General features: G+C 37.3%; 1 protein-coding gene across 1 annotated transcript; it reads left to right on the plus strand.

Moving 5' to 3' along the window:
• Positions 1 to 14,244: 14,244 nt before the first annotated feature.
• LOC149136899 (uncharacterized) lies at positions 14,245 to 15,261 on the plus strand. The gene has a single exon (XM_089338050.1). It carries the CDS (start codon positions 14,245 to 14,247, stop codon positions 15,259 to 15,261), a length of 1,017 nt encoding a protein of 338 aa, XP_089194176.1.
• Positions 15,262 to 15,502: the final 241 nt, after the last annotated feature.

Here is a 15,502-nt window from a genome sequence, read left to right on the forward strand (position 1 = left end):
AATTTTTGATATCTTGGCATCTGGAGCAGCTGGAAATACGACAGTTTGACCAACAGAACCGGCTACTGGAAGCAAAAATAAATGTTGGGGGAAAAAAAAACCGCATTTGGCCAAATTCGAACATGCGACAGTTTAACATAATAGTAACGATATGTATGTATGTATAGTTAGTTAGATAGATAGATAGACATATAGATAGATAGAGAGAGAGGGAGAAAGAGAGAGAGAAGGGTAGACAGACTGCAGGTAAATGGGTAAATATATAGACAGACGATTGCTGCAACGTATTATGTGGTGAAATGCTGGTTTCCGTAGTGATTGTATGTAGAGGTGATGGTGGTGTAAACGGTGGTGGTGTTAAAGTGCAAAAGAGTGGTAAGATGTTGATGATGATGGTAGTGGTAGCGATAATAATGATGATAAAGTTAATGGTGGTAATGATGAAAGTGGTAATGGTGGTGTTGATAGTAATGGTTATGATAATGGTGGCAGCAGCGACTTTGAGAATGTTAACACTTAATAGGCATGATGATGACGACGATGGTGGTGACAGAAATTTGTGGTGCTGATATTCATGGCGATGATAGCAATGATGATGATGATGATAGTGGAGGTGTCGCTGTAGATAATGTAGTTGGGTGCCATGTTAATGGTGGTAATGAGAATAGGTGTTTATGGCTGTAAGTTGTTAGTGGAGAAGACAGATGTGGTTTTAGCGAAGATAATAGTTATAGCGATTGTAATAGGGATACTGGTAACTATAGGGAGGGTTTTTTTCTTTAGCCTGGAAGTGAAGGTGGACTTACATGTCATTAAGGTCATCAATAATTAGAAACATAAAAATACTGGTACACACATGCATATATAGAGAGGAAGAATAAATGCATACATTCGCGCGAGCACACGATATATACATACACACATGCATGCATACACATGGTGGCTGTCAAATCGTTAACGGGTATGAGAATCACTGACAAATTAGCCTACATATTAAAGACACTGACTGTCAGCAATGCCCATGATGAAATTCAGAGTCAATAACAGCTTGCACAATTTCGCTCAGCCAATGCAGAAACAAGCAAAAGCAAGATCTCCAGCTTCACAATGAGATGGGTGCTATTTCGGAATTTCTCTTACAGAGATGTCTAAACTGACTAATAGTCTCTCACTTCCACCTGTTAGATGGCCGTTGGCTCTGCTGAGTTCACCGATCAGACATAAATACATACATACAGCAAATACGCACACACACACATGGATGCACAGACTTGAATGCAAACATACGTTTAGACACATCTATCAATCTATTTTTCCTATAAAATAAGTATCAGTCCAATTCATAGTCAAGCCATCTGATTGCAAATCCAACCGTGTTACTTTCTGTCTATCATTCAATCTGTTAATCTCTTGTCCCACTCAAGCTATCTATCTGCCCTGAGAAACGAGCCGTGTTTGTACTTGCGTGTATGTGTATTTATTGATACCTTATGGTGAATCGCTTCTCGTGCTCGGGTGTATGTTCGATTATCGGTTTGAATGGGCAAAACAATTTTTGGTTCATTGGTTGCAGACTCATTGATTGATTACGTGATGTATCGGTCGTCAGTCTGAAATTTGGTAAAATTAGTTTACCGAGAATTGTTGCAGACAGTTCTAGAAAAGTAACTCCAAAGTAATATCTAAAATTTATGCGACCATTTATATATTTTATTGCATCGAGGTGAAGAGAGTATATAAAAAAAAAAAAACGAAGTCCAAGTATGAATTATATATAACCTTTCCTACGTGATTAATAGAAATATAGTTTTCTGAAGCAATAATTGATACGAAAACTGAAGGCAGAAATATGGGAAACAAACTAGAGGCATGTAAATAACTGCAAAGAAATTTCTGTCGTAACAGACACATTAAAATATGAATTCTTTTTCAAGGCAAAAGACCATTTTGTTCAGGTGAAGAGTTAAAGTCGCTAAAAACGAATGCGTTACATTATTATTGATTAAAATATCGATACTGAAAATAGATGACATTTAAAGATAACCTAATCGAGATCTATAATTGGAATAGTAAAATATGTATTTCTTTCATTGGCAAAAATCCAATATGTTGTACTCTGGAAATTAATATAATATAACTTTCAATGCAGGAACATGGTTGTGAGGTTAAAAATTTCGCTCCACAATCACGTAGTTTCGAATTTGGCAACGCTGTGTAGAATCTTAGGCGAGTGTCTTCTACTAGTCTTGAGTGAAACACACGAGCGCGCATACACACACACAGACGTTTACTTGAGGTTATCATTTTAAAGCAAAATTAAGAAAAACTACAAGGCATTTACTAGTGGAAAAACTCACTACTCAAAGTAGTCAAATATGTTGATTAAATATACATATAAGCACACACTAGCTATAATATGTAGCTCCGGTTACATTCACTTACCAAATGTATTCTGTACATGTATACAGAATCCCCATAAGTTATTTGCTCATATTGACGTAAGTCAAGCCATTATCACTGGGTCTGCTGAAAAGAACTGAGCACTAAATAGGACCTTACGCTAACAAATGAATATCTACCACGTATTGAGTACTCATTAAAGCTATAGTCTTCCCAATTCCATGCCAGGAATACTCAGTATTTCCGTCTAAATTGATACTTCGTTTCATTGCATAACTCGTTGGACTTTTCCCTAAAATTCTGTATGTCTCAGTTGGTGTTCTAGAAAACTGGTTTGATATCTAAGTAAATAATTTGATATTCCAGTCTCCCGTTTCAAGAACTTGTCAATGACGAGATTGCTGTTTGAAGAATAAATGTTCATTCGAAATAACAAAAACTGATGTAAAGTATTTAGGCGTAAGCTGCTTTTTTAAATTTATATTTTGCGCTTTCTTTAAACCAATGCAGCAGTGGTAATTAGAGCATCACCTTAATGAATTTTGAAATCTATTTTCTGTCGCAATGATATGAATGAAAATTGTGGTTTAAGTTTCATTTATGTAATGCATATATACTGTCAATTAAAATTGTTTTGGTATTGCTAGAACATTAATGGTATAGAATTTTAAAAACTTCTCTTAAATTGCGTCCAAGAATCTCTAGCACACAAACACAGATACACTACATAAACGCACGCTAACACACAAACACGCGCATATAAACACGTATATGGATGTACTTATATACTGCATCATACACATACATTACACACACAGAACTATATATATACACACACACAGAACTATATATATACACACACAACTATATATATACACACACAGAACTATATATATATACACACACACAACTATATATATACACACATACACACACACACAAATGTATATATATTACATTATACACATACTACACATAGAAATCTTTCGACCTCTTTCTCCCTCCCTCACATTTATACATATATGCCTGTGCGTGTATCTATGTGCTCTTACAAATTTTAATGTATTTTTTGAGTCAAAACTTAATCATTGCGAAAAGTACATTCCAACGATCCATTAAATACTTTATACTTGATCATCTCTAACACATATCCACTATGCACGCTATAATAATGCTTAGTAATATGGAATGATGAAGCTGCCAAAAATACACACGTACCCTCACACATGCATTAGGGGATGGTATACACAAAAAAGCCATCCGGCCGGTGGGCAACTGTTATTTAACAAGTCACAACTAATCAGCTGGTTCACAATATTTTTTCTATCTAAAATGGCTTCTGTACTTTTAGCTGAATACCACCAAAATATTAAATGGCTACTTTCCCAGAACACAACTTTTACTTACGGAATAAAGAAAGGTGCACAATTAAATGTAGTCCTTCCTGAGATTATGTAAGACGTGGTTTTTCTGGGTTATTGACACCTTTCGGTTAGAATACACTTTCGTTAATGCAGGTCAATGAACCAGAAATGTCCCGAATTGTTCTTGTTTAAGCCTCAAAACAACCTTGATTAAGCAGAGCAATCATCAACGGCGTCCGTAGTGTGATCATCCAACCTGTTTTCTCTTCTTTAAGACTATAATTTGTTCGTGGGTATCTTGTTCAGAATTCACCCTGTTGCATGTATTCGGACTAAGTCCCTTGTTTGACGATAATTTCTGCTCTTCCTCTAACCAATGTCAGAATCTGAAAAGGAAGGAGTCGAAGGAATACCCTTCACTTCCATGACTAAATAATAAAGAGAAAAACGCTGTATGCCACCCCGAAACTCGAACTTCACAATTTCTCCATGAAACTACAATCCTTCAGAATGATCTGCAGAATTTCAAACTGAACATAAAGTCTATCAACTTTACCTGACTGGGTTGGTCTGCGAATATTATGGCACAGGTCTTTATCTTAGCTAACAAAAATATGTTTATGGGTTGTTTCTTTATATTGTAAAAATACTGGTATTCTCTATCTGTTTGTCACCCACATCCACATATAATGTATACGTGTTGGTAAACGTGTGAATTTTTGCGCATAATTATTCCCACAATAATAATAATAGATGTCCCTGAGAAATGGATCAAAACCTTGTAGATATTATTACACAAGTCATTTGAAACCGCGGAAAACGGAAGGAGTTTTTGAGGGAGGTTAATGCATGCACGAAAAGTTACCAAACTTACATTAGATTTAAAGAAAAAAAAACATTCTAAAATAATATAAAGAAGTTTAAGAAAAAACCCAAAACAACTATTATAGCTTACAACGCAACTTTATTAGATTGTTCTAATTATGTCAACAGTTAATTAAATTCTGTATTAATTATGAATGTTTTTGATAAAGAATTTACACTAAAAATGTAGAAGAAAATGACAGGCAGATATTTTGCTACGATATTATAGATCTTATTGTAGTGAAAGCTTAAAGAAGTTAAACTGATAATAGCTTAGGTGTCTGTTCTCTGATTTACGAGTAATCTTGTCAGGAAAACTCAAAATAATCAACAATTTTGAGTTAAAAGTACCCGCCACCCACCAGTGAAGTTTTTGAAAGACTTATTGTAGTAATTAGTTAAGCTCTAGAGTCACATATTCGTTTCACCACTAACTAAAAGTATCACATGACTGGTGCTAAGAGGCAGGAATTAGAAGATCGCATGGAACCTCAGTCGTTGAATATTCTGATAAGATATAAATACTTTCAAGTAGTCTTAAATTAGAAACATTATTTAAAATATTTTTAGAATATTCTTATTAAAGCAAAGGACCTCAGGCTTTCAGAGGAGAATAGCATGTGCAGTGTTGATGTTTTTAGGGTTAAAGCAAATTTAAAATGAAAAAAGCAAATAAAGCAAATTTAAAATGAAAAAAGCAAATAAAACGAAGGTATAGAGATTAAATACGGTTTACATCGCTTAATGAGCCAAAGGAGTAAATGTAAATAACTGAATACTTGTCAGTGATTGGTTGAAATTATCGAAATAAGACAATTTTTTACATGAAATAAATTCGAATACAAAAATATTTTTCTGTTCTATAACACAAAATAGATAAGTATACGAAGTTTGAAAGTCTTTCCGTACCAAAAACACTACGTAAAACATTAATGAAAAATGTGGCCCCCGTTTTAAAAAAGATCCATAAGTGCATCTTCAAAGAAATTAAACCATCGCAAAAGTGAAAGTAAGCATTCGTTAGATTATAGAAATTATTGGGATTAATATCATTACGTTAATGAAGATAGCGAGCTGGCAGAAACGTTAGCACGCTGGGCGAAATGCTTAGCGGTATTTCGTCTGCCGCTACGTTCTGAGTTCAAATTCCGCCGAGGTCGACTTTGCCTTTCATCCCTTCCGGGTCGATTAAATAAGTACCAGTTACGCACTGGGGTCGATATAATCGACTTAATCCGTTTGTCTATCCTTGTTTGTCCCCTCTGTGTGTAGCCCCTTGTGAGCAGTAAAGAGATAAGGATCGTGAGTACGCCGGACAAAATGCCTAGCAGCATTTCGGCTGTTAATACGTTCTGAATTCAAATTCCGCAGAGATCGACTTTACTTTTCGTCCCTGGAATCGAAGTAATCGACTTGCCCCCTCCCCCGAACTTGCTGGTCTTGTGCCAAAATTTGAAGCCAATATTATCGCGTTAATGGTAACATTCTGCAGGTCCTCCCCATTTAAAGAAATAAATGTACTTTAAGTACAAAAGAAACATACTTTTTGTATGTCATCTATTATGAGCTGCGTGGAATTAGGCACCGTAAACAAAGAGACAGCAAGTGTATGGGGTCAACAGGAGAGAATGCGCGCTGCTTCGGGGCCTACCTTTTGACTGCATCAATGCGCACCTGCCCCGCTCATTGATAAAAGGCTCCGCTTGCTAGATCAACTGGTTATTAAATATAGCTCAATATTCTTCTAGCCATCGCTCATCGTCTCTTTTTAACCAAATCCAGTGGCTAGCTTTTTCCACTGTAGTTTGGATCCAATGTGCTTGAAATGAATAAAATTGTTAAAGTATACTTAACTCCTACAAGAATTACAATGAAGTGAAATCTGCTACATAATCTTTTTGCCTTCTAATATGTATATGTACAGGACATTGCACGATGCTACTGGAAATGTGAGCATCTTGTGTTTAACAAATTGTACATAATTTTAATTAGAGAGAAGGTCAAGTTGTCTTCGGAATTCATGTGTTTCTGCATACATGTGGGATTCTACATAAAACCATAAATATATCTCCTCCTTTTGTTCTTTTACCCGTTTCAGTCATTTGACTGCGGAGTACCACCTTGAGTCGAACAAATCGACCCCAGGACTTATTCTTTGTAAGCGGTCTCTTTTGCCGAACAGCTAGGTTACGGGGACGTAAACACACTAACATCGGTCGTCAAGCGATGGTGGGGGACAAACACAGACACACACACACACACACACACACACACATATACGACGGGCTTCTTCCAGTTTCCGCCTACTAAATCCACTCACAAGGTTTTGGTCGGCCCGAGGCGATGGTAAAGGACACCTGCCTAAGGTGGTGCCATGCAGTGGGACTGAACCCGGAATCATGTGGTTGGGAAGCAAGCTTCTTTATTTCTTTTAAATTGCCATAAAGGCATTACATAGACGGGGACACTACGATGCGTGTAGGGTCATATAACAATTAAAACAAAAATATGGCACTATACGTGGTTAGGGTGTCGGCATCATGATTGTAAAATTGGGGTTTCGATTCCTGGACCGGGCGACGCGTTGTGTTTTTGAGCAAAACACTTCATTTCACGTTGCTCCAGTCCACTCAGCTGGCAAAAATGAGTAACGTTGCGATGGACTGGCGTCCTGACTAGCTGGGGAACGCATACGCCATTGAAACCGGGAAACCGGGTCCATGCGCCTGGCTAGGCTTAAAAAAAAGGGCGCATGCATACACATGAAAATGATCATGAAATACATTAAAATTAAAATAATGATACATGAACGGTAACTGAGAAATGAGAATATGAAAAGTGTGTTACTCACCCCACACTGAGTAAAACCATTCACAACCTCTGAGTCCTGAGGCCTCTTTAGTCTTTGATCTAGTCTTTCGTTTACCGTTTTCCCCATCGCTGAGTGACAACACTCTCGCCTCCATATACACGAAACCTTTTGCACCGGGGGTGGAGTCTTGTAAATTTTGTAGTGTCTGTTCTTTCTTTTTTCTGTGGGGAGAGGGGGTGGGTGGGTTTGGTGTCTGCATGGAGGAGAGGGTGGATCTGGGTGGTCTTGGGTGGGATGGAGTTGGTCTGGGGTCCCACATCACACTGACTCTTCTTTCTCTTTTTCCTTTTATCCTCTGTCACTGTTCATTCATCCTCCTTGTTCCTTCCCTCTATCTGTACTTCCTACTTTTTCTCCTCCCACCACCGCTTCTTCTGTCGTTTTACTCTGCAGAAGGCAGTGAGCTCTAATGTGGCCCTTTTGACCACATTAAAAACATTGTGGGATTCTGCCCGCCACCCACACTCTCTACACAATCTCTCCCAACACCACCGCTTCTGCCAAACTCCCCAACTGCCTCTCCTCCGCCTGCACAATGAGGTCCAGTGCTCCTCCTCTCCATCCTCTGTCCTCCGCCTCCGTGCCCCGGAGGACAGCCACCTCCTCCCCACTCCCAATGAGGATGTTCCACATCGGGTGGAACTCCCTCCACCCCCACCCCATATATTTACATACACCTTAATACCAAGATCTAAATTTTCCTTTACCCTGGTGTTACATGAGCCGTAGAGGCGCTAATTTTGGATATGTTTGCTATAGTGGCCTTTACATTTCCGTTCAGTGGAATAATTGAAATGCTCGTGTGGGAAAGTAAATGCAGTGCTGTTACCACAGCAAAGTCACAACTGAGTCTTACATCTGAAAGTCTTGCAATTTAAATAGCAATATCATTTAGTGTTTATTTCGGCCACAGAACTGCAAGTATTTCACTCTCTTCTATCACAGTTTTATTATAAAATTATAGTCAGTTAAGGAATTTTTTAATGACATTTTTGTGTAACATTTATAATGAAAACTCGTAGTCGTACAATTTAGTATCTCTCGCTCTCTCTATCATCTTTTTATGACAAAGACACTTTTATAGAAGGGATAGCGATATGTCCCAAAAACTGAAGACAATAGTGTTATGTAGTTTGAGAGTCACTTCTAGATTTTGCCATCGTATAAAACGAAACAATCATTTAGGGAAAAACCTTTATGCCACAAAGAATATTGCTGCTTGATGATGTCAATGAATGTCTTCTCCAAATAAACGTTTCTAATACTGTTAAACTTTATTACAACTGGCTGAATAAAATTCTGCCAAGTAATAGATATAACCTATTGCCTAACGAAAACAAAATCGAATTGCTTTAAATCAAAGATCTCCAACTGTTTTTCCACCATAGACCGATTTCTCGCAAGACAACTTTTTCCCGCAGATTGGAGATTACACATATAACACAAAGTGCGTAATATTTAATTTGATTATTATATATGTAATACAAATATAATGCAAAAACACCCTTCAGACAGCGATTGTCGATAAAATAGAAATTAAATTTTAAGTTGCATTATTTGTATGTGGCTCGGAACCAAATGATACACGGCCTCGTCGGTTGGGGATCGCTGCTTTAAACCGTTGCTTAAACACGAATAACTGAAGAGGGAGTGCCTGCGAAAATGCAATGATGCGTGCAAAAGCAGCAGATATGCTTTTCAAGCAAGATATACAACTGAGAAAGTAATTTGATGTCTCGGTCTGCAAAGCATAATCTTCATCAATTTTCTAGTAAACATTCATGAAATAAATAACATGGGAAAATAATTAAATCACAATTGTTTGAAATTTGCATTGACTAAAACAGACAAGGAGACTTTCGCACAGTCCTTTACTCCGTTAGAAATCAAAGCCAAACTTCCGTGAAATCATACCATGACTTCTTAGAAAACGAACTATACATTTCCAGAGTACAATATGACAAGGAGGATAGAATGAATGGATGGCTTAAGCTGAAATATCTTTAATCATAGGTCTGCTTAATCAGTGCCAACTTGGGGTTAAGCAAGAACAGCAACAAGCATTAGGATTTCAATTAGTGAATAAAATAGAGGAGCCAGGTTCAGTCCTACTGCGTGACACCTTCAGCATGTGCCTTCTATTATAGCTCCTAACCGACCAAAGCCTCGTGAGTGAATTAGGTTGATGGAAATTGAAAGATTCCAGTCGTATCTATCTATCTATCTATCTATCTTTATCTGTGTATGCATATACTTGTGTGCTTGTCATTCCCCACCACAGTTTGACAGCCAGTACTGGTTTGCGTCCCCGTAACTTAGCAGCTCGACAAAAGCGGCAGAATGAATAAGCATCAGGTTTTAAGAAAATATGTACTGGGGTCGATTTGTTCGAATAATCCCCCAAAGGCAGCGCCCCAGCATAGTCGCAATCCAATGAATAAAACAGGCAAAAGGTAAACGATGAAATATTAAAAATATTTACTTAATGAATTAAGATTTTTTGGGTTGTTTTATTTCTCTTAGTTACATCAAAACATGATACTTGCTCTCAGTATAGCGCAGCGGGGCCAATAAAAATTCATTCACATATACTAAGAAACTTTATATTTGGAGCCGCCTTTTAAAATACATTTCAAGCAAATTTTTCGTCAAATTAGATATTTAACAAAACGTACTTTAAAGAAAACCACTTTTAATAAGCTTTAACAGTATTGCCATTAAAATATTCTCTCAGTAGCTTATACACAACTATTATAATTCTGTTCAGATTTATGCAATATAAGAAGGCTGGAAGTGGAGGCGCAATGGCCCAGTGGTTAGGGCAGCGGACTCGCGGTCATAGGATCGCGGTTTCGATTCCCAGACCGGGAATTGTATTGAGCGAAAACACCTAAAGCTCCACGAGGCTCCGGCAGGGGATGGTGGCGAACCCTGCTATACTCTTCCACCACAACTTTCTTTCACTCTTACTTCCTGTTTCTGTTGTGCCTGTAATTCAAAGGGTCAGCCTTGTCACACTGTGTCACGCTGAATATCCCCGAGAACTACGTTAAAGGTGCACGTGTCTGTGGAGTGCTCAGCCACTTGCACGTTAATTTCACGAGCAGGCATTTCTGTTGATTGGATCAACTGGAACCCTCGACGTCGTAAGCGACGGAGTGCCAACAACAAGAAGGCTGGAGTAAATGTCAGGATTAGGAAGCAATAAAGATGTAATAATAGTTCTTTCTACTATAGGCACAAGATCTCAAAATTTTGTGAAGGATCTGGTCGATTCCATCGACCCCAACGTCTGAACAGTACTCATTTTATCGACCTCGAAGCGATGAAAGACAAAGTCGAACTGGCAGTATTTGAACTCAGAATGTAATAAGCCGGAATAAATACCACAAACCATTTTGTCCGACGAGCTAACGATTCTACTAGTTCATTACCTCTTTTTGAAATAAGGGTTCAAATTTTGACACAAGTTCAGAAATTTTAAGGGTGAAAATTAATCGAACGTAAAGAACTGGATGTAATGCCACTAAGCATTTTGTCCGACGAGCAAACGAATCCACCGGCTTGCAACCGAGACGCTGAGGTAAGGAGCTATTTGCTTACATCGATTCGAGTAACTGAGTGCTACCTTATTCTGTAAGAATAAAAGACAACGTTGACCACGGAGGGATTTGAACTCAAAATATAAAAAGCCGAAACAAATACTGTTTTGAACTATTTTTCCAACCCACCGCCTTTATAAAAAAAAACTGTTTCTAAAATAAGCAAAAACCAGCAATTTGAAGGGAGTAATTTAATCGATGACATCGGGCTTATTGGTAAATTGATACTTTCTATTATCCACCCCTTAAAGATGAAAAGCAAAGTTGATCTTTGCGGGATTTGAACTCAGAGTTGGAATAATTACCGTGAAGCATTCTGCTGAACGCTCTAATGGCTCTGCTAATTTGTCAGTGTTGCTAAAGCAGACACAAAATATTATCGACCTCAGTACTTGATTGGTATCTTATTTTATCGACTGGACGAAAGATAAATGTTGACCTTGACACGATTTGAACTTAGAACGCAAAGGGTCGTACCATATACCACGGAGTATTTTGATTGACGCTCTGACGATTCTACTAATCTATTGCTCTTGAAAGCAGAGCTAAAATAACAGCTTGTCTTGCTGGCTGACTGTTGGTTATTTCTCTCCCCACCACCCTAATCCGTCTCTCGCTTTCTTAATACAGCCACTGTTTTCCGTTTCCGCATTTCTCTAGCGTGACAAAACGGGGAACTGGGGGAAAAAGGTAGACTTGTGACTTGATAAATTAATGATAAATTTATACACACATATTTTGAAAACTAAGCTGATTTTAGCTTTTCATGTGAACACAAAGCCCTATATTTAGGCGGACAAGAATGGACCTCTCTTAGATATTCTTAGTCGTATTTTTACTCTTGAAGTGTGAAACGTACCGTACTCAGCGCTCAATAATCCCTATACTTACACATGTTTGTAAGTTGTTAATTTTTCTGCTCCTACAGTATACACACACCATTTATATTTGTGTACATGTATTCGCATACATGTGAATAAATATCACAATAAATTAGGTTTAGTTGAAGAATAGCAAGAAGTTAATAATCTAATTTCAATGCCTAATTCAACATCCCTCTTTACTATATAAAATAAAGATTCCTTTTGTTGCTTATACTTCTAACAAAATTAGGATGACTTCATGAACTTACCCTCACTCAGCAGCAATTATTTGTTTGGACAGCATTAAAAGTATCTCGGTTCACTCTTCACACTGCTCTGGAAATTCGATGATTAATTTCCGTTATTTTTCTCGATACTTGTGCTTTGAACATATTGGTTATTTAAAAGGAAGTGAAAGTCAGCGATGCTGACAATAGACCGAGATTTAGTTTGACAGGTAATACGAGGGTTATATTTATATGTTCCCGAAGCTTCTATTATATTATTTTTGTTATAAATGTAGCCAATTTAAAATAAACACTTCAAATCTGACATTAAGGCTTTGTAGTATGATGTTGAAGAGAGAGAGATTCATTGTTCATTTTTCCGTGGGTGGGGATGCAGTTGCTCTATTTTGATTAATACATTGAATATTAAGCTCCAAATTTAACAAAACTGCTGATAGCTGTAGTCCTGTACTGCAACACGTCACTACTGAATAACATTCTCGCCGAACAAATTTACTTCGTAATAAATTAACACGTGTACATAAATCAGCAAGAACTAAATCGTTGATATACACATTCATTCTAAATGCATTCGGGCAGATTTGAACATAAATACCTTACTTGCTGTTGTATTTTGCCTGCGGATATCAGCATACATCAGCAAATAATTTGCTTCCCGATTTCTGTTAGCAAAATCCATAGTTTTTATCTAGTTTCATTCACCTATAAAGCGCTGGGATTTGAACTTATATATCATGGACTGCTGAGCACATTTTATGAAAACGAGACTACCATGCACATATAAAAAACAAAAATAGTTCTTCATATCTTATTGGTATATAATGGTGGTAAGTTTTGCATCATCTCAAAAGTCATTAGTTGAACTATCTCTTGACAGACATTTCAACAAACGCCCATAAATTAAATGCATCTATCTGGGCCACGATAGTGGCCTGTCAACCTATGCCTGACGGCCTCGATCGTGACCCGTCGCGCTTTATGTGTTAATTCGGGTGTAGCTTTGACAGAAAAGACACAATCAGCTTGATACACTAATGTCTCAAAATGCCTCTCTAATGAATGAAATGTGCTGACAATACACATTTTCTGAAAGGGGAGGGTGTTCTCCGTAAGTGAAATACAACATCAATTAACCTATTCACGTTCAAACCAACCGGAATGTATGAAGAATGAATATATACATGGTAGAAATTTACTTCACTTTTTTTTGGACGAAGAAACTGTAGCTGAGTGAGAGAATGACGGTCAAACCTTTCATTTCCAACTACAGTCAGCGTCGCCGAAATCTTTTCACCGATTCTTTTTCCTTTCTGTTTCATTAAACGCAAAAATTATAACCTATGATAATCAGTAAACTGGTGGTAGTGACTTATTTCAACGCCTATGATTTTGCTTATTTGTCATCCCTTACTATTTAATCAACATAAAAGAGTTTAAGTGTATACCTTCTAGCTTACAGGGGGTTGAGTAGGTGCCAGATGCTGTACTCCTAAAATAATACTAGTATGTGTAGGTAAGAGAGGGACTTCACTCATCCATTAAAATATCGGGCTTTGTGTTTAAAAAAAAGCGAAGCCAAAATGTTTTAACAAACGTGAAATATCACTCTTTTGGACAAAATGTTGAGCCAAGTAATATACAAAAAAATAGATGTTGAAAAATTATTTATTCTGTTTCTAACAAAGTGTTATATATTAGCGTCTCATTCTTTTAAGTTTGTGTAACTCTATATCAGTAAGTTGCACTTCAATATCTCTTTGCAATCTCGAGTTCGGAGTTATTTAGAGACATGATATATGAGCTGCCATGGACGGTAGCAATAGTTAATTTATTGTTAGTATTAGTTTAACACGCTTTCTCTGGCTTACTTATATTGTATATATACAGGGTGGGGCATAAATACTGTTACAAAAGTTCAAAACTATTTTTCATAATAATATTCAAAGAATTCTAATGATTTATTTGAGTTAAATGATAGTTTATTATATGTTTCCTTGTATTTCAGAAACTACATATTAAAATTTTATTGCAATGTCTGTTGAATGGAAGAGAAAATTCATCATAGAGCAACATGAGAAGGGCATGTGTCCACCTGAAATATTCATGTTAGGGAAAAACCTCAAAATTAACAGAATGTTGATAAAAAGGACGATTGATCGTTACCAGGAAACTTCTTCGATCAAAGATAGACAAAGATCAGGCTGTCCTCGCACCTCCAGAACACCTAAACTCATCAAAAATGTTAGGGAAAAAATCAGACGAAATCCAAGAAGATCCATGAGGAGAAGGGCAAAGGAAGCACAAACATCGCCAAGGACAATACGGAGGATATGCAAAAGTGACCTAAAGTTGTCACCCTATAAACTCCAAAAGAGACAGCTTCTCTCCACGCCCACAATTGAAAAGAGACTCAGCAGAAGCAGACTCTTGTTGAACCGTATTAAAGATGGCACGCTCCGTAACATCATTTTTAGTGATAAAAAGTTATTCTCAGTTCAACAGTCTCACAATCATCAAAATGACCGAATCCTTGCTAAAAGTATTGAGGCAATACCTGGTAATGCAGGAAAGGTTTTCAGAACCCAAAAACCGGCATCAGTGATGGTCTGGGCAGCCATTTCTGAAAGAGGGAAAACTCCACTTGATTTTGTCCCTCAAAGAATCAAGATAAACAAAGAACGGTACATCGAGGACATTCTGGAAGGCGCGTTGATATCATGGTGCAATTCGGTGTACGGTGATGAAGTTTGGACTTTCCAACAAGATGGGGCAACGAGCCACACGTCTCGATTAACACAACACTGGTGTAGAGACAACTGTCCGTCCTGGATCAGCAAAGAAGAATGGCCTCCCTCATCACTTGATCTTAACGCTCTTGATTATTCTTTGTGGTCAATTCTGGAGAATGAAACCTGCTCTACTCCTTGCCAAAATATTGAAGCTCTAAAGCAAAAATTGACCAAGTACTGGGATAAAATACCCTTAGATGTTGTGCGTGCTGCTATAGATGACTTCCCAAAAAGACTTCGTAGTGTTGTGAAGGCATGAGGTAAACATTTTGAATAAAAGTTACACCATATTGTTCCTTGGGCATTTGCAAAGCATATTTTGTAATAGTGGGTTGTTAAATTTTTGTCGGGATAAATCTGTTTTATTTTGTAACAGTATTTATGCCCCACCCTGTATATATATATATATATATATATATATATATAATGAGAGTGAGAGAGGGGAGTATTTTGTAAATGAAAGATAAATAAGTATGGAGGGTAGATGCTAGTATGAGAGT

Source organism: Octopus bimaculoides, chromosome 2 (assembly GCF_046866305.1).
Source record: "Octopus bimaculoides isolate indiv1 chromosome 2, ASM4686630v1, whole genome shotgun sequence".
NCBI lineage: Eukaryota > Metazoa > Mollusca > Cephalopoda > Octopoda > Octopodidae > Octopus > Octopus bimaculoides.